The 20835-nt window shown below is 36.1% G+C and overlaps 1 protein-coding gene across 2 annotated transcripts; it reads left to right on the top strand.

The window, feature by feature from the left end:
- Window positions 1-2375: 2375 nt before the first annotated feature.
- Window positions 2376-19126, top strand: LOC138323610 (uncharacterized). 2 transcript variants are annotated; one of them, XM_069268333.1, is made up of 5 exons: window positions 2376-2528; window positions 3199-3340; window positions 4149-4324; window positions 13783-13863; window positions 14779-19126. In XM_069268333.1, the coding sequence occupies exons 2-5, from the start codon at window positions 3283-3285 to the stop codon at window positions 15643-15645; spliced, it is 1182 nt and encodes a 393-aa protein (XP_069124434.1). In that variant the 5' UTR covers window positions 2376-2528; window positions 3199-3282; the 3' UTR covers window positions 15646-19126. The 2 variants fall into 2 exon arrangements, with proteins under 2 accessions (XP_069124434.1, XP_069124443.1); XM_069268342.1 differs by lacking the exon at window positions 2376-2528 and having other exon boundaries at window positions 3203-3340; window positions 4086-4324.
- The last annotated feature ends 1709 nt before the right edge of the window (window positions 19127-20835 follow it).

The raw sequence follows: 20835 nt of genomic DNA, 5'->3' as shown, positions 1-20835 counted from the left end.
AGAAATATGTTGATTTTGATATTATGGATAATCTTAACCAATTTAAATACCTTATTGATAATTCTCCTCCTAATCTACTATCAAATCAACTTTATGCAATGTGGAGGAGGAGAAGTAACTTTTTGTAAATTTTAAATCCTGTAACATAACGTGGCTATATACTAACCATTTTTAATAGCATGGGACAGCCTTACCTTGTTATCTTTTAGTATGTAACATTTTAGACTATTCCGTTTTATGTAATTACATGTCTATATACAGTGTCTAAGTAAGCCATCATTGGCTGGACATGTCTTACATTTGATGTAATATGACTTTTATGAAATGTTTTTACATGTAGGTTGTAAGATGTTGGACACTTTAATAAAACAATTGAATTGAATTGAATTGAATTGAATTGTAATGATCCAACTTTATACAGATAACATTTTAAATGCGAAAGTAACTTCGCTCTCTGACTACCAGGGAATCGCTCGAAAAAGGATTAATACTATTCATAATTTGCCCGTGGCTATTGTGGCACTTTCTCGTGCATTATGGGGTGTCCTGAAAGGAGCATAACAACATTTCATTTCAGTCAGCCTGCGGCGGAGGTCTCGCTCATGCTTAAAGGCCCACTACCTTTCCGAAACGGCTCTTAATTTTTAAAACGGGAATGTGAAACAAGATCGATAATTTTATAGAGTCTTAAGAATTATTAACTTACCGTTGATACTACATTTATCATCACCTTCTGAACGATTTGATTAAAATAAATAAAATGTTTATTTTCATAACGCGGGTCGTATTATGTTTCCCGCCTTCGTCCTAAATACCGCGCGGTAGTTGAATATCACTGCGCCAGACGGCAAAACAGCGAATTGACTCTCCACTGTTTTCATATATTACGCAGGAAATCTTGCATGTGTTTGGTGTTCTAACCTTATTTTAGGTCATCGGTATGCATTTGCTGATGTAATTAATGTTTTTAAGAAACCTTTTTATTTTGCTCCGGAAAGTAAAGGGGCCTTTAATGCATGAGAAAGTATCACCGTGAATTTCCACGATCCGATGGAGGACATTTGCGTGTTATTTCAGGTTATCTTACCCGAAGTGTCAGGATGACCTATATTGGCACAGAATGAACGAAAGTCAAGGTCATTCATTTAAACAAACATGGTAACCCTTCATCCCAGGATGTCGCATGCCCAAATATGAGTACCCTGGGCCTTTTTGTTCTTGAGAAGAAGTCGTTTAAAGATTTTAAAGACCCACTACCGTTCCGAAACGGCTTTTAATTTTTAAAATGGGAATGTAAAACAATATCGATATTTTTGTAGAGTCTTAAAAATTATTAACTTACCGTTAATACTACATTTATCATCACCTTCTGAACGATTTGATTAAAATAATCATATTATGTTTCCCGCCGTCGTCCTAAATACCGCGCGGTATTGACTATCACTGCGCCAGTCGGCAAAACAGCGAATTGACTCGCCACTGTTTTCATATATTACGCAGGAAATCTTGCATATGTTTGGTGTCGTAACCTTATTTTAGGTCATCGGTATGCATTTTCTGATGTTATTAATGCTTTTTAAGAAACCTTTATATTTTGCTCCGGAAAGGTAATGGGCCTTTAACCTTTTTGACCCATAACCTTGAACAAACTCGGTAGCCCTTCATCCCAGCATGTCACAGGCCTAATATCATGTCTCAAGGCCTATTACTTATTCACAAGAAGTCATTTAAAGGTTTAGCCTATTTGACCCCTGTGACCTTGAATGGAGATCAAGGTCATTCATTTGAACAAACTTGGTAGCCCTTCATCCCAGCATGCCACGTGCCTGATGTAAGGTCTGTATGCCTCATGAGTTATTCAAAAGAGGTCGTTTAAAAGTTTTAGCCTATTTGAACCCTGTGACATTGAAAGAAGATCTAAGACACTCATTTGAACAAACTTGGTAGTCCTTCATCACAGAATGTTGCCAAATATCAGTACCCTGGGCCTTTCGGACATCGAGAAGTCGTTTGAATGAAAAGTTTACGCAAAGCGCACGGCGGACGGTGCACGTCGACGGCGATGCATGATGAAAATATAGGTCATCCTGACCCTTTTGGTTAGATGGCATATGGTAGGCCGATTGAATTTTGGCGCGGCGCACTGGGCTGTTTTCGTTTATTCGTCACAACCGGTACACAAATCAATTAATAAACGAACAACTAGGATCGAAAACGGGCCATGTCACAGGGACCTGGCACGAAAATTTTTAACCAATAGTATACATATATATATTATAGTATCAAGGGTATATATATATGTATACTGTTAGTTAAAAAAATCGTGCCAGGTCCCTGTGGGCCAGGTAATACCTGTAGTATATTTGCGCACATCGATTTACAGAACGGTCGGCTAGCTATAAGCTTAGTTACATGTAGCTCGTTCAGCAGTCATCCATGGACATATATACATGTACAGTGTAAACGGCGTGGCTAAATCAAGTGCGCCACACAATATATGTCCAAAATGGAGGAATGTCAGAACACAGGTAAAACGTTGTTTTCTAAAATTATTAGCCTATGACAATGGATAGAGTATATAATTTACTTAACACATAACATTGATTGATGTGACATGTGTAATTTAAGGTTGTATCATTGGTGATTGAGCCTTAACGTTACGACATTTTATGCATCAGATCAGTACAGACTGCTAAGTAGTTTAACCCAGTTAGTTTGTAGAGCTCTAGATCTACTGTATGTAGCTCGGCCTACTGTATAATTCACATGTACTTAGGCCTATATAAATCCTAATTAGGATAGCCTATAAGGGCCATCCAGGCTGACGTCACACTGGTCAGGACAATAGATTAGTTGGGTGTAGTAGAGACATAGTGAGAAAAATACAGGTAAGTTGATAACTATCGACACAGAAATGTCAGCGAAAATTGGAAGACAACATTTGAAGAGGAATAATCCAATCTCGATTTTGGTGTATGACATTTAAGAATCAGTCGGAAAATAAGGAAGAAATCATTAATTGAAAATTTTCACTATAGTAATACAAAGCCAAACCACCAAAGTTAGACCACTAGTGGGCGGAGCTTAACTAGCCATCGTGACGTCACTAATTACTGTATGAATACACTGTGATACAATTTGATTCCATTTACATTGTTATTATCAATATTTTGATTTTGTTTTCTTGTTTTTCAATAGTTATGATTTGTTACCGATGAGTAGAAACTGAGGTACGAAATAACCGGAGACGCGTAATCCACACAGTGATCAATCAACAACAAGATGTCGACTGCTAAAGAGGCATTTCAGACTCTCAAACAGCAGAGATCGTTAAAGGATGGTAAGCGATTGCAAGTGAAACACAAGAGACAAGATATCAATTATTTTTAGACTAGAATACTATATTTTCTACTACAATATCCAAAATCATATCTGTCGGTGTTAAATGTTAAAATCTGGACAGCATCATTGATGATACATCAGTCTCTACAAGCGATCAGCGACGTACAAATTATTATATCTATGTCTCTGAAGCGATATAAATATATTATTAAACAAAGGACGTATATATATGAAAAGGATAATCACACTGGGTTTTTTGGCAAGTACGACCACAGGTGTTCTTTTCTAATATAAGTATAAGTATGATACTCACCCGGTATTATGCTTATGCTTATGTTAGAAACGAACACCTGTAGTACGACGCAGGAGCTTTTGTGTTTGTGCACTGACTGTGACGTTGGATGACAACTGATTTTCCTTTGATATCCGCCAGCGCAGCCTTTGATATAGCTTGCGGGTGCGAGGGTTACCGACTTACTGTCTGAAGTGTGCTGTCATTTCATGAGCTGTTTTTTTTTTTTAACGAAAATTTAAGACATTTCTTCTAAATCTTCCAAGCAAGTACTAAACGTTGTGAAAATTAAATAACTTTACATTGGTGTTTTGTTTGACTCGATAATCAAAGGCATCTCGTGTGGTGTAAAGAGACTGTGACTTGAAATCCTTCTCACTTAAAAATCCTTGATTCAACAATTTTGAATGAGTGAACCTTGTTATTTCATATATGACTTACTGTATTTCAGCATCCAGGACAGTTTAAAATGAAAAATGAAGGAACGTCTTATGTGTTTTGTATTCATTGTTAGAAAAACTGCGAGAGACCAGGAAAAAAGGATCGAAGTTTCTTCGCTATGTTGGTCTAATCATGATGCTTGCCTCCCTTGGACTACTGACTACCAGTGCTGTGTTCATGGACTTGGTGAATAAAAGTGAAAATATGATCCTAGGATCTATCCCCATAGGACTGTTTGCTGCCTCATTAGTAAGTGAAGTTATTTAGCTGTCATTACCAGTGTTCTCCCTTCAGGTTTTTTTCCAGCTGGTCCTAATGACCGGTTGACCCTAAAAGTTGATACTGGTCCTGACTGAAAGTTACTGGTCCTTACAAAGTTACAATACATCCTTGTAGTTTAAATATCTGCATGTCTGTTTTAGTATTGTTACATGAACGAATAACAGAAAGGAGAAACCAGCAGCTAAATTCAAAACACAATTTAATTATATATACAATATTATACAGAGATGGTTTACAATATCTAAAGTAATTGGTGGTGGTACAAGACTAGTACGATGATTTAAAGTGTTACTTATCTGTATGCGAATGTCCTGGTATAATCCTTGATCCTTCCAGGTTTCAAATTAACAATAATCACAAATCCACAAGGAAATTGAATGTCCACCGATGATTTGTAAAGTTCCAGGCAATATGAAAAAATCCACACAAAGTGTTGTAATAATCCACAGATAAAGTCACAATAGCTCTCCCAATAGAATCTTATATGGCGCTGTACAATTCTTGATATGTCTTATTACAGGTCTCATTACAGTTCTGATTAGCCTTGGACAGCTGGAGTATATATAGCTAAACCGTAATTCAAGAATATTGGAGAACCTTCTACTTCTAGAAATATCTAACTAAAAACAGTAAACAAGTAAACACACATAACTTTCTGGAAATAGATCATTCTAGATCTCTACTTAAAATCAACATGTTTACAAACATATTTGTTTATACATGATTAAATTCTAGAAAGTTCTATAACCTAAATCAATGATATGACCTTCATAGGATGTATTGATAAAAAAAAGCTATAGGAGTTATCTCCCTTATCTCATAACTACATGTATTTAGTGTCATACATAACACACCCCTCCTTAAAGAAAAGAAAGTTTTCTTGAAAAGGAAACTTTCTTGACATATCAAGTAATATTTAAATCCTTGATAAAGCATCAGCTAGAATATTGTCTTTCCCTTTGATGTGTTTGATGTCAAGATTGTACTCTTGCAAAGTCAATCTCCACCTGAGAATTCTTTGATTTTTGTTTTTCATTTTCCCAATGAATGTCAAAGGGTTGTGGTCGGTGAAGACCAACACAGGCACAACTGTAGTGCATAGATACACATCAAATTGGTTTAAGGCCAAAATCAATGCTAAACATTCTTTCTCAATGGTGGAATAATTTCTCTGGTGTTTGTAAAACTTTTTCGAGAAATATAACAAATTGGATGGTCAATTTGTTCAGTACCTTCTTGCATCAAAACAGCACCAACACCTACATCGCTGGCGTCAACAAACAGTTTAAACTGTTTATTAAAATCTGGAGCAGTCAGAACTGGTGAGTTTGATAGTATGGCTTTCAATTTCTCAAAGGCAGACTTACATTCGTCTGACCAGACAAATTTGACATTTTTCTTTAACAAAGCAGTAAGTGGAGCTGCTATAACAGAGAAATTTTGACAAAATTTTCTGTAGTATCCAGCCATACCAAGAAACCTCATCAGCTCTCTTTTGCCTCCAGGAGCTGGAAAATCTATAATTGATTCTACTTTGGCCTGAACAGGTTTAAACCTGCCCCTGTCCTACAACATGGCCTAAAAATTCAACAGTTGCATGACAAAATTCACATTTCAATAAGTTTACAGTCAATTTCATGGTAGTGAGTCTTTCGAAGAATTCACGAATCCCGCGTAGATGGTCTTCCCACGTGTCGTGGTAGTTGATGACGTCATCAATGTATCCATCACAGCCTTCCAGGTCTGATATCACGCTGTTAAGAAGACGTTGAAATGTTGCCGGGGCATTCTTCATACCAAATGGCATAACTTTGTACTGGTACAAACCTTGCGAGGTTACAAATGCCGACACTTCTTTAGCTCTTTCTGTTAATGGCACCTGCCAATATCCTTTCAACAGGTCAAACTTGCTTACGTACTTGGCTTTGCCAACTTTGTCAATACATGAGTCAATCCTTGGAATTGGATAAGAGTCTGTTTTACTGACAGAGTTTACTTTTCTGAAGTCAGTACAGAACCGGTACGTCTTGTCTGGCTTTGGCACCAGAACACATGGAGAGCTCCATTCACTTTTGCTTGGTTCAATAATATCATTGTCCAACATGTATTGAATTTCTTTCTTTAAGTGTTCTTCTTTCAAAGGATTGACACGGTAAGGATGTTGCTTGACAGGTGGCGCATCGCCTACATCCATGTCGTGATAGATAGCATCTGTTTTGCCTGGTGTATCCGGAAACAAATGTTTATACTCAAGTATCAAATCTTTCAGTTCATTGCGTTCCTTTTCTGATAGATGACACAGTTTCTTGTCCAAGTTCGCAAGCACATCTGAATTCCGTAACTTAACACCACAGTCTAAACCTACATCTTGTACACCACCATCTAAATCTAATTTACAAATATCAGCTGTACTTTCACTTTGTGATGGTACAGAGGCCAAAGTAGCAATAGGTTGAGAGGTCTTGCTCTCTTCTCTATCTACATATTTCTTAAGCATATTAACATGACATAATTGAGTTTTCTTGCGCCTCCCTGGAGTTTGTACAATGTAGTTAACATCATCGACCTTTTTCTCAACAACATAAGGTCCAAAATATCTAGCTTGCAAAGGCTGACCCGGTATTGGTAATAGAGCCAAAATTTTGTCACCTGGATCAAAACTTCTTGCACGGGCATCTTTATCATACCATGTTTTCATTTTGGTTTGAGTAAGGGCCAAATTTTCTTTTGCCAATTCACATGCCCTTGTCAACCTTTGCTTAAAGTTACACACATAATCTAAGAGATTAACTTTAGAATCTTCGTCCAAAATTTTGTCTTTCAAAATTTTCAAAGGACCACGTACAGTATGTCCAAACAAAAGTTCAAAGGGACTGAAGCCAAGAGATTCTTGTACAGATTCTCTAACGCCAAACAACAACATGTGTATACCTTCGTCCCAATCTCTTTTGTTTTCAAAACAATAAGATCTCATCATATTCTTCAATGTCTGATGAAAACGTTCTAAAGCACCCTGAGACTCTGGATGATAAGCACTAGACTTATACTGCTTGATCTGGAGCTGGTACATGACTTGTTGAAAAATACCAGACATGAAATTCGAACCTTGGTCCGATTGGACAGCTTTTGGAAGACCAACCAATGTAAAGAATTTAACCAAAGCCTTGACTATGTTAGGGGCTTTAATATTCCTGAGTGGAATGGCTTCAGGAAAGCGTGTAGAAGCACACATAATAGTTAAAAGATACTCATTCCCAGACTTAGTTTTGGGTAGAGGACCTACACAGTCTATAATGACTCTATTAAATGGTTCCTCAAATGCTGGAATGGGGTGCAAAGGTGCAACAGGGATTTTCTGATTAGGTTTCCCTACCACCTGACAAGTATGACAAGACCTACAAAAATCAGCCACATCCCGTTTCAACTTGGCCCAAAAGAAGTGATCTAAGATCCTGTTATAAGTCTTGGTCACACCTAGATGCCCTGCCATAGGTACATCATGAGACAAACTCAGAATATCTTGCCTATACCTCGGTGGGACAACTATTTGATTGACAACCTTCCAGTCTTCCTCGGGAGACACATCAGGGGGGCGCCACTTGCGCATCAACACACCTGACTGACGGAAGTAACAAACCGGGACTTTCTCAGCCTCTTCCTCACTCAAAGCCCGATTACACAATAAGGAGATTTCAGGATCTTTCTCCTGTTCTACTATAAGCTCCTCTCTAGACAAAGATGATTTACTCATCATGTCAGACAAAGAAGTACCCTTGTTAGGAACAACTCTATTACTATCAAAGTCTACAGGATTGCTCAAAAGATCACACTTGCTCCCGACATCCTCTATATCATGAGCCAAGAAAGTGTCACCTAACCCTGGACTATAATGATCCTCAACTACTGCAACATCAGAAACCTTCTTACTCATTGAACGAGTTACAGCACAAGAAGGGAAAATACCAGGAAATTCCTGTTGAATAGTCTCAGCATCATCTGTTTTATCTGGAATACTGGACACTAAGGGATCTACCCTAACTTTCTCTCCAGCCAAGTCATTGCCTAAAATGAGCGACACGCCCTCTATGGGAAGTTCCGGTCTAACACCAATGGTGACAGGCCCAGTAACCAAGTCTGACTTTAAATAAACACAATGGAGAGGCACATTAACAAAACCTAACTCTACACCTTGAAGCAAAACACTACTACCACACGAGGTCTCCTCAGACAAAGGCACTACGCCATCTAATATCAAAGAATGAGAAGCCCCAGTATCTCGCAAAATCTTCACAGGTTTCAAGTTGGTAATATCACTAGTAAGTGAAACAAAACCTTCAGAAATGAAGGGAGAGTACTTCTCCAAGACACTATCAGACTCTGAGCTCTTAATCTCAACAGACACTTTAGAATCTTCCACAATATCACTAAGTTTCTGACTAGGCTTTGACATAGCTAACACAGAAGGAACTGACTGTTTACGCCTTTGCTCCTTACGCTGGAGAGAATAACATTCAGACATAGTATGCCCTACTTTCTTGCAGTAATTACAAACAGGACCAGAAGGAGACCCCACACCTACCCTATCATCTGTTTTAGAAGCAGACTTAGTTTTATCACCTAATTTAGGTTTGTCGTTAGAAGGGCCACTAAAGGTTGGGTTCCTAGGCTGACCAAATTTACTAGTACCTGTAGTACTGTTTTTGTCTTGAGAACTGTTTTTAACAAATGAGCCTTTGTGGGTGAGAGCGTAATCATCAGCCATTGTAGCTGCTTCACTAAGTGTTTCAACTTTTCTCTCATCTAAATGAGTTTTTATGTTTGTGTGGACACAACGTTTAAACTCCTCTATCAACAATAATTGCCTCAATTTACCGAAATCCTCATCAATTTCTTTAGAATCACACCACCTATTAAATAATTGTTCTTTTTCTCTGGCAAATTCTACATGAGTTTGTTCATCTCTCTTTCTCGAGTTTCGAAATTTCTGGCGGTAAGCCTCAGGAACTAACTCATAAGCTTTCAAAATAGCTTTCTTGACTACTTGGTAATTTGAAATCTCATCTACAGATAAAGAAGAATAAATGTCTCTAGCTTTACCAATCAAGACACTTTGAAGAAGCATTGTAAGCTTATCTTCAGGCCATTTCATACTATCAGCTATTTTCTCAAAATGCAGAAAATACTTGTCAACTTCTTTCTCTTGAAAAGGAGGAACTAACCTAATGTTTCTACTGACATCAAAACCTCTGTTTCCTTGTAAACCCCTAAAAGTTAGATTACTTGAACTGTCTTGAGAAGCTAGCTCTAATTCTTTCATTCTAAGTTCTGTTTCAGCTTGAATTTTCTGCTTCTCTAGCTCTAACATCTGATCTCTCTCAATCTCTTTTTCTTTTAATTCTCTTTCAATTTCTTTTTCTCTTAACTCTTTTTCTATTTCCATTTGTCTTAGTTTCATTTCATGTTCAAGTTCCATTTGTCTAATTTGAATTTCTGAGCTGACTGTTTCCTCTATACTATCTAATGCACTAGAGTCAAATTTGTCATTGTCAACAAAATATCTTATAATTACATTCCTAATTTCAGCTTTCCTCAAATTAGTTTTGATAGTAAAGGCCTAAATGTTTACCCAATAACAGTAAATCCTTCTTACTAATTTGCAAAAGAACATCCAGGGATGGCGCTTTAACAAACTGTTCTACCTGCATAGTAGTCATATTTATCTAGCTGTTGGTTTCAAATGTAAACTCAAAGTTTGTACACAAATTTTGAAAATTTCTTAATTAATTTTTCAAAGTTAGATTTCACAAATTGAATATCGATCCCGGACGAGCCCCCAATTCTGTTACATGAACGAATAACAGAAAGGAGAAACCAGCAGCTAAATTCAAAACACAATTTAATTATATATACAATATTATACAGAGATGGTTTACAATATCTAAAGTAATTGGTGGTGGTACAAGACTAGTACGATGATTTAAAGTGTTACTTATCTGTATGCGAATGTCCTGGTATAATCCTTGATCCTTCCAGGTTTCAAATTAACAATAATCACAAATCCACAAGGAAATTGAATGTCCACCGATGATTTGTAAAGTTCCAGGCAATATGAAAAAATCCACACAAAGTGTTGTAATAATCCACAGATAAAGTCACAATAGCTCTCCCAATAGAATCTTATATGGCGCTGTACAATTCTTGATATGTCTTATTACAGGTCTCATTACAGTTCTGATTAGCCTTGGACAGCTGGAGTATATATAGCTAAACCGTAATTCAAGAATATTGGAGAACCTTCTACTTCTAGAAATATCTAACTAAAAACAGTAAACAAGTAAACACACATAACTTTCTGGAAATAGATCATTCTAGATCTCTACTTAAAATCAACATGTTTACAAACATATTTGTTTATACATGATTAAATTCTAGAAAGTTCTATAACCTAAATCAATGATATGACCTTCATAGGATGTATTGATAAAAAAAAGCTATAGGAGTTATCTCCCTTATCTCATAACTACATGTATTTAGTGTCATACATAACAGTATCATGCGCTCTCAACAAAGTTGACTGAAAACCATAATTACAAAATTTTGTTTTGTACAATTTGATCTTCAACTGTTCTACAATATTATTGCTATTTTGGTTTTGTATATATTTAGTACTCTATCTTGACCAAAAAAATTGCCGGTCAAAGGACCAACTACATGGCAAAATTTGTCTGCCCTACTATAAAATTTCCGGTCACGGGCAGACGGACAGGCGTTAATTTTGAACGCTGGTCATTACTAGATCAATATTGATCCACTGAGAAGTATACCGGTAATGTATTTTGGCCCGCCATCATCAGATGGTTGGTTATTCAAATCACTTTTCGTCCGTGGTCTGTCCGGCCGTCCTTCCGTCCATTAACATTTCTTATTACCACTATTTCTCAGAAAGGGCTTGGGGATCTTTCTCAAATTTCATATGTAGATTCCCCTAGGGCCTTTGTTGTGCATATTGCATTTTGGGACTAATCGGTCAACAAGCAGCAGGCAGCCATCTAGGATTTTGATAGTTGAAAATTGTTACCGCTATTTCTCAGAAAGTACAGAAGGAATCCTTCTCAAATTTCACATGTAGGTTCCCCTAGGGTCCTGTTTGTGCATATTGCATTTTTGGACCGATCGGTCAACAAGATGGCCGACAGACGGCCATCTTGGATTTTGACGATTGAAGTTTGTTACTGCTATTTCTCAGAAAGTACTGAAGGGATCTGTCTCAAATTTCATGTGCAGGTTCCCCTAGGGATCTAGTTGGTCATATTTCATTTTCAGACCGATCAGTGAATAAGATGGCCGACAGGCCGCCATCTTAGATTTTGATAGTTGAAGTTGTTACTACCAGGTATGTTGCAATATCTACCCCAGGAATATGTCACAGCAAAACTGAATTCCAATAAGGAGCCATGAAAAATCGATATGTGAGGTTCTAAATGACTGATTGGGAGGGCATTTGGACAGTATATGAGAGTTTTTTAGTCACTGATAAAAAAAATGGCCGCCATGAAAAATCATTGATAATTAGTATTTTGGGTTCTAAATGACCAGTCGCAGTATATGAGCACTTTGATTGGCTAAATTCAATAATGGGTTGATTTTAGAACATCTAACCAACATCATGGTTCCTAGTTTGGTTTCTAATTTACCAAATATTGAAAATCCATTTAATCTAGTTTTAAATGATGTCTGGTGCCGAGTGGTACACTATAAAGGTATTTTATCATGCTGAGTGCACTAATATCACAAGTTGGAGAGTTGAAAAGTGGTATAATATCTATTTTGATTTTCAAATTTGGCTGCTAAGACAAACATCAATGTTGCGTTGATTGTCATTATACTGACACAGCTTTTTGATCTTTTCATCTCATTCAAAATTCCATTACTTAAAAGTTTTAAATTCTAAATATAATTGTATTAAAGTTTTTAATTAAGAGAGAAAACATCTCAAGAGTGGGAAGAATATCTCCTGGTTAGTATACATGTGAAATCTACAGGTTGACGTTCCTCAGCCACCTATATTTACAGGGTTACCATCAGCCACCTATATTTACAGGGTTATCCTCAGCCACCTGTATTTACAGGGTTATCCTCAGCCACCTATGATTACAGGGTTATCCTCAGCCACCTATAATTACAGGGTTATCCTCAGCCACCTATAATTACAGGGTTATCCTCAGCCACCTATAATTACAGGGTTATCCTCAGCCACCTATAATTACAGGGTTATCCTCAGCCACCTATAATTACAGGGTTATACTCAGCCACCTATATTTACAGGGTTATCCTCAGCCACCTATAATGACAGGGTTATCCTCAGCCACCTATAATGACAGGGTTATCCTCAGCCACCTATAAATACCGGGTTATACTCGGCCACCTATAATTACAGGGTTATCCTCAGCCACCTATAATTACAGGGTTATCCTCAGCCACCTATATTTACAGGGTTATCCTCAGCCACCTATAATTACAGGGTTATCCTCAGCCACCTATAATTACAGGGTTATCCTCAGCCACCTATATTTACAGGGTTATCCTCAGCCACCTATATTTACAGGGTTATCCTCAGCCCCCTATATTTACAGGGTTATCCTCAGCCCCCTATGATAACAGGAGGATCCTCAGCCACCTATATTTACAGGGTTATCCTCAGCCACCTATATTTACAGGGTTATCCTCAGCCACCTATATTTACAGGGTTATCCTCAGCCCCTTATATTTACAGGGTTATCCTCAGCCCCCTATGATAACAGGAGGATCCTCAGCCACCTATATTTACAGGGTTATCCTCAGCCACCTATAATTACAGGGTTATCCTCAGCCACCTATAATTACAGGGTTATCCTCAGCCCCCTATAATAACAGGAGGATCTTCAGCCACCTATATTTACAGGGTTATCCTCAGCCACCTATATTTACAGGGTTATCCTCAGCCACCTATATTTACAGGGTTATCCTCAGCCCCTTATATTTACAGGGTTATCCTCAGCCCCCTATGATAACAGGAGGATCCTCAGCCACCTATATTTACAGGGTTAACCTCAGCCACCTATAATGACAGAGTTATCCTCAGCCACTTATAATGACAGGGTTATCCTCAGCCACCTATAATGACAGGGTTATCCTCAGCCACCTATAATGGCAGGAGGATCCTCAACCACTTATAGTTACATAGGGTTATCCTCAGCCAGCTATGATTACAGTATAATTACCTGTCCTGTGAGACTGTAACAATTATAAAAAATGGGATTCCTTCTCTGCCTATATGAATACTTGTATTAATGTATTTACTAAATACATATGTTTTTATACCCCCCTCCCCCTCACTCCCCATCATCCAGTTTAATTCCTAGTCAAATCTGTTTTTCTTTCATAAGGGTCTAGTTGGTGGATTGTGTGAATTTTGTGCTTCAAGAAATATGGTGGAATCCGAGGCAACAGGTTGTTCTAAAGGTCTTGTAAGTATGACAACAATGTTTGGACTCAATACAGTACTGCTTTGGCAGCATACTGTATTTAACCCAATAAGTACCTTAATCCCTGTGAGCATACTCGCTCCTTATTGAGCTCTCAATTTCACTGACTTCAATTTAAATGCAGACTGAAAATATGAAAACCTTAATTTTCTTTATTTAATTTCTGTTTTGTAAACTTTATACAATACTTTTATAAAAGGCTAGTTCTTTGGTTACATTAAGCTACCCCTTATTTGTTTTTAATTTTTAAGCACCCATGATGCTTATTGGGTCGAATACGGTACATAGTAACTGTTTGGAAAAAACCAGAAATGTCTTTTTGTTTATCACATATTTGAGGAAACTAATTTGAAATTCAGGAATGAAATCGCTACTAGTCATAGAGTTCTACAATGCAATGTAAGTTCTGGATTTTAACCAAATTTGGCCAGAAATATTCATTGGCAAAATTTGTGTAAATCTTGGTTCTGACTGCCCTGAAACAGACAAGGTGGGGCCAATAGGGAAATTAGAGGTAAATGTTTAAAATCCTTGAGGAAATAAATGCTACACCTGTATTCAGTACATATCTTGGCAAAACAAACCAAGTGAGCTATATAGGCCTTCTGGGCATCTTTTTTTTGTTTTCAAAAATTATGATTGTATGTATATAGATAATAATTGCTTATTTCCATGAATTTACCTTTTCTGTAGTTCTGCCTTATACCTCTGAATTGACTCTTAAGTCTAATATTATTGAACTGAGAGTTGTTTTCTATTGTAATTCTGAAATCGCTGACTTCATAATCAAACTTCCTTGTAATTGAATATCAATGACCTCTGAAGACATTAAACTCTTCTTCTTTTGATATTCTAGCTTCAAAATAAACAATTAAGAGTATTGCATTTTTCTTTCAGGTTGTAGGTAATTTTATCCTGAGCTTTGTTGCATTAAGTCAGTGTGTGATTTCCTCAGCTTTTGCCGGTATGACTTATAGTACTTGTGGAGAGGACCCTGGCCCACCCCCGGACCCTGACTCGTGGTTTAGAACGGACTTCAGACAATGTGTTTCTTACCGATCTGAAATCAGGACCACTGCAGTCTTCATTTTTCTGTTTGGAATTGGATTGTCAGTGATGTGTATTGCTTCCATTGTTGTTTATTGCATGTACAAAACTTCCTTTGGTGTAATAAATCAGCAGCAGATGTTGCAGAAGATCGAGTGGGATGTTGGAGCTATACAACACATATTTAATCTTCAGTCACAGTACCCAGATAGGAATCCATGTGGCATTGAGGAGTTGCAGCAACTGCAGCAATACATCTCTGAAATACAGACAAAGTTGACGGAGGCGGCGTCTATCCCTCAGCGGCGAAATGTTGGTGTGCCTCTTGCTCTGATGAACTTACAGTCACAGGTGACAGTCCTACAGCAGACAATCAATACTCTCATACAGGTAACAAGTCATCCACAAAATTTTGGACCACAGCCGATGAACCAGGGTTACCCAACAGGCTATCCAATGGGAGCTCAAGGACAACATATACCTTATCCACAAGGTCAAGGTCAACCTGTGCCTTTTCAACAAGGTCAAGGTCAACCTGTGCCTTATCCACAGGGTCATGCCATGTATTATGATCCTGGTGTTCAAGCAACTACTCCATTGATGAACATCCCCCAGAAAGGTCAGCAAGGTCATCAGCCAGGGAGTGACCTTCCTCCATCATATGACACTGTCATGTCTAAAGGTCAGGATGGGGAAGCTGAGAAAAATTGGGTATAGGTTGTAAATAGAATATATTGTAGGCATTGTTTATTGTATAAGCAAGAAGGTAATGCCTTTTAAAGATAAGTTACATATTACTTTGCCTTCTCATAGTTTTATGATATCATATAAGACTGAAAAAAATGTGGATATGAAGGATAGGGATATTTTTACCCAAGGTTTTACAATATTTTATGATCGCGAAGGTAGAATATCCTTATCCTTCATGTCCACATATGAGACAGTGTTTTCTCTCATACCTTGACATTTTTATTACAATTTTACAATTATGATATCCGGCCATTTTGATAAAAGTCTTCTTTTTTTTTTAAAGAAAACCTCCACTACTATTCAATTCTCCATATATGAAAATTGCGTGATATCTTTAACACAAATCTTACTGTTTGTGATCTTTATACTAAAACCAGTCCGGTTTCTGATACTGTTAACATGGACATTTACACGAGAGGGAAATTTATTCTAATTAGGTGAAGGTTGCTTAATCTCGAAAATTCCTCCCATGTAAAATATTTTGTATATACATGTATATGACCTTTATTATTAAAAGTCTGAAAGTGTATGTAATCGCAAAATAACAACACTGCAAATGTTTTATGCATGCAAACCACGAATGTAAGTACCTGCGAAAATATCCATTTTTACAGTAATAAGTTAAACTTTTTCTGAGTAAAAAGTAATTTTTTGATGCAGTGAAATCACTAGGTTGTTTTGCATGGGTAGCCATGTAATATAGCCTCAGCCAACATGAGTGTATTGCATGGGATATACCAGTATTACACTCAGGTATGAGATATAAATTTAGTTAAAAACATTGGATCTTGCTTGTAAACTTGATAAAGATACATGTAAAACATTACCAATGTGTTCAGTCGATGTACTACAGTGTTATCCTTAAGATTGTATTTCTATACAATATTTGAATTATGTAGAATGCACAGAGGTACAGAATTAATTTTGTTTAATATATTTGTTTTCCATCACCGTGATTACCTGGGTATTGCAAGTGGGCTTTACGATATTTTACATCAGAATATGCCTATTACGAGCAATCTACAGATGCGAGCTATTTGGAAACCATACATGAAAATACACGGGTTATACATCGTAAGCTATTTCAAATATGATATTGATAGCAATGTATGTATCTGACTTTACCTATATATATCCTTTTCCGAATAAAATCACGTTACTATATGGACTTATGTGCTATTATTAGTACATACCCGGTACTTGGAAGTAAAACCGGTAACCAATCTGCCAGTGCGGGTTATCTGGAATATATTTTACAAAATGAAAGAAAATGACTGATTTGGCTTCTCACAGGCTATGCCCTGGTGCAGGTAATATGCAGACAATTATGGTAATACAGATACATAAAAAGGTTGTACAATTTTTGCTTTGTTAAGATTACCATTTAAGTACAAAACTTGCTATTTATACTTGTGTTGTTGGTACTGAACCCCTATCAGAGTTACTGTATTGTACTTATAATGATAATATTATATTTTTCAGGTTTTATGCTATATTTATATTTTAACTGAAATCGCCACATTTTAAACATTAGAATGAATAATTATATCCTGCCTCCACTCCCCATGATGACCATCGGTCGTCGTTGAGAGCTTGATCATCATAGCTATTTAAACACCAGAGAAATTTTAAATCTTGTATATTGCTGGTGAAAGTCTTTTTTGATCTGAAAGGTTACATTAGGTTTGAGTTAAAAAATTAACATAATTCTGTTCAGTGTTTTAAACCTTAATTCATTATTAATAATTACGTCTGATAAACTTATATGTGAAAGAAGTGGTTATGCATAAAATGTACTGCCATGCACATTCCATTGCTTCAAATTCAATGGAGTTCTATCAGATTTGTGAATAAAAAGTCTACACATCCAATTTATACATTATGACATTTTCATTGCTCTAAAATTATTGTACAATATTGTAACACTGAATGGTGATGACAACAGTACATTTCACAAATTGATTACATCAACCAAAGTTCTTCCTTTGTTACAGCACAGGGACCTGGCAATATGTCACTGTTTATGTAAATAATGTTTTATCATTTTTATAGACATTTGTTTTTGAGAGTTTGCTTTAAAATTCAGAAAAGAACTAAACCTCTGTCCTTGTAGCCAAATTTCAAAAATTTTTACTTGTACAGTATCTAAAGACAAAGAGGTTTGAATTTTTGACTCTTGTATCACCTGATAATTTTATACATAAATTGAAACAGGTTCAAATACATGTATCAAATTCCCAGGTCCCTGTGTGTTGTGCTGTATTAGACTTAATCGGAATTTAAGGTCATACCTGGTAGTCCTATACCCTGTGAAAGTCAAAAATAAGAGTCATCACTCAATATTTAAGAATGGATGGACAGATTTTTGTCTGTCTCTCTTTCCATGTAACTGATAGTCAGTCTACCTGGCTGCTGCAAATACATGTTAATTGTCTAGATTGCTGTATATAACTGGACTGTTTGGCTGTACTGGGACGTCATAGTAACATCACAGGTTATTATTTTATTTGATCCAATAAACACCCAGGGTGCTTAAGATTGAAAACAAAATGGGGCGCTTAATAAACCAAATTTAGATTATCCTTTCATAACATTATTGCACATAGTGAACCATAAACCACAAATTTGCAACAGAAATCAAATAAAGAAACTGAAATGGTTTCCATAGTTTCAGTCAGCATTAAAAAATGGTGGAAGTGCACTTATGGGGTCGAATACAGTATGATGTCCAAATCATTATGGGATGTGGCACAATTGTTTTGGTAGACATGCAGAAATATTATATCCAAGCTATATTTTGCTTGCCTTATATAATTTACATGATTTAAGAGTTGCCTTAAACCAAATTTTTTGCAATTTTAAGTGAAAATGAGAAAATTAGATCAACATAGCTATGTTTACATTATGTAAGATCACCTGAGACAAAAGTTTCAAGTAATCTTGAGGTCATGTGACCTGATAGTGATGGGAGAAACAGTAGTTCTATACCTCAAAGAATCACTAGTGGGGATGGGCGCCAATAGAAGAAAATTTGCAATTTGTTTGTTTTAAATCCTTCTGTGATATGGTCTTGGGCAGTCTTGAGAATGAATGGATTTAGTCTGCAGCATCTGTTCAGGAAAGATTTGGTTGTAGAATGGTAAAATGGCAAAATAACTGTGATGTATCATACAATATTTGCATTTATAGTTTAAAAGTGATGCTTTGTGAATATTTGGTAAGATGATTAAGTGCATTGCTCATGTCAAACTCTTCAATTTCTGGATGGTTTTTAACCACCAGAGCCTTGTTAAGATGTTTATTTTGAGCCAATATTTTATTGAATGTTTAAATTAACATATATATACTTTTATATGATTGACATTATGAACTAGAATTTTATAATAAGTGCTTTTTACCACTGTATATGTTTTACATTACATTATACCATTAAATACTCTGACAAATTTGAGGCATCAGTGTTATTTTGATACTAAACAGCAGAATTGGAATGATATTCTAAAACTACCATCACCTGTGCTCATTTCTTTGCAGGTTATGTTGGACCCATTCAACTGTATACAGTTTCATTCATTATTGTCTCAGAATATATATAAGTTAATTCTACCACACACTCACATAGCAAAATTTACAGAAGACTATTGATCTACATCCCTTATGTAAAACTAAACAAACAATACTAACAATTTCCACAACATTATAGGCGGTTTAATTTACATTATCATGTACACGAATAGCTGAACAATCAAACATGTACATTAATACATGTGTATGCTATAGCTAGATTGTATTATACTCAAGTATACAAAAGCATCAAATAGACATGTGGAAGCCCCTTTTTTAGAGGAAGTTAATTTTCAGACAAATCATACCCTGAAAAGGTAAGCACACTACTAAATGGCAGTAAGAGAATGTTCTAGACACAAATCTCCAGTGTTAAAGCTAAAGAGAATCTTCCATTATAAACTGTAGGATTGGATCCACAAAGTAAATAAACCAAAGTCCCAAACACCTTGCTCATCAGAAAACAGTAGTGATGTTTTAAAAATAACTAATAAATGTATATTAGATAATCATTAATCCCAGTTACCTTATAAATGATGCAAGTTAGATTCAAATGAAACATGTGTAAACCATGATCTGAATCATTCAAGGCCACAAGAATCAATTATAAACTATGCGAAAATCTTCAAGTAACTTTTAGTTGATTAACAAAGAACTATGTCAAGAGACATCAGAAGGAAGATTGAAAAGCAGGGCTGCCTACAATATAGGAGAAAAGAAATCCTGCGATGCAGCAACCTCTAACACCAAACTGTGATATTCAAAATGAAATTCCATTGGTGTTGGTATCGGTGTTGTCACATAAAACTGACATATAATATTGGATCATAAGTGTTGTACAGTGGCTGATTTATGCCATTTCGTGTTTTTCGTCTTTTCGCTCCGAAAAGACGAAAATTAAATATCTTAATTCTCGTCTTTTCGCCCCGAAAAAAAAACCGAAAATTAACAAACCTTAATTTTCGTCTGGGCGAAAAGACTTTAATTTTTGTCTTTCGGGGCGAAACATAATACATGCTGAGTATCTTACAATACAATGTTAATTTTATCATCAGTCTCCTCGCGTCAAAATATCATGTTCAATATATATACTGCATATAGGTATATATTGTAGTATTAAATTTGAAATAGATATCTGTATTTGAAATAGAGATATCTGTATTTAAAATGAAGACATCTCGATATAAACAAAATCAAAGATATTTTTAATTAAATTGGGATATCTTTAATTCAATCTTTATTCAAATAGAGATATTTTTATTTAAATTACAGATATCTTTAATTAAATAGAGATATTTTCATTTTAAATAGAGATATCTTTAATTAAATAGAGATATGTTCATTTTAAATAGAGATATCTATAATTAAATAGAGATATCTTCATTTCAATAGGTAAAAACCCAAACGGCTTGCCATAGAAAACTGAAGAAGATCTCGGCGCAAACTTTGTAATGCGCCGTACGGACTAACAACGACATAACAGATTACGTCCCATTTTTCGAAAGGCGAAAAATGCATACCCGATCAATGAAGAATGAAACTATACAATATCCATACTGGACTTAATTTATACATGTAACATTTGGTAAAATA

The sequence above is a fragment of the Argopecten irradians genome, chromosome 1 (assembly GCF_041381155.1).
Source record: "Argopecten irradians isolate NY chromosome 1, Ai_NY, whole genome shotgun sequence".
Taxonomy (NCBI): domain Eukaryota; kingdom Metazoa; phylum Mollusca; class Bivalvia; order Pectinida; family Pectinidae; genus Argopecten; species Argopecten irradians.
This window is presented reverse-complemented; position numbering and strand designations above follow the sequence as displayed.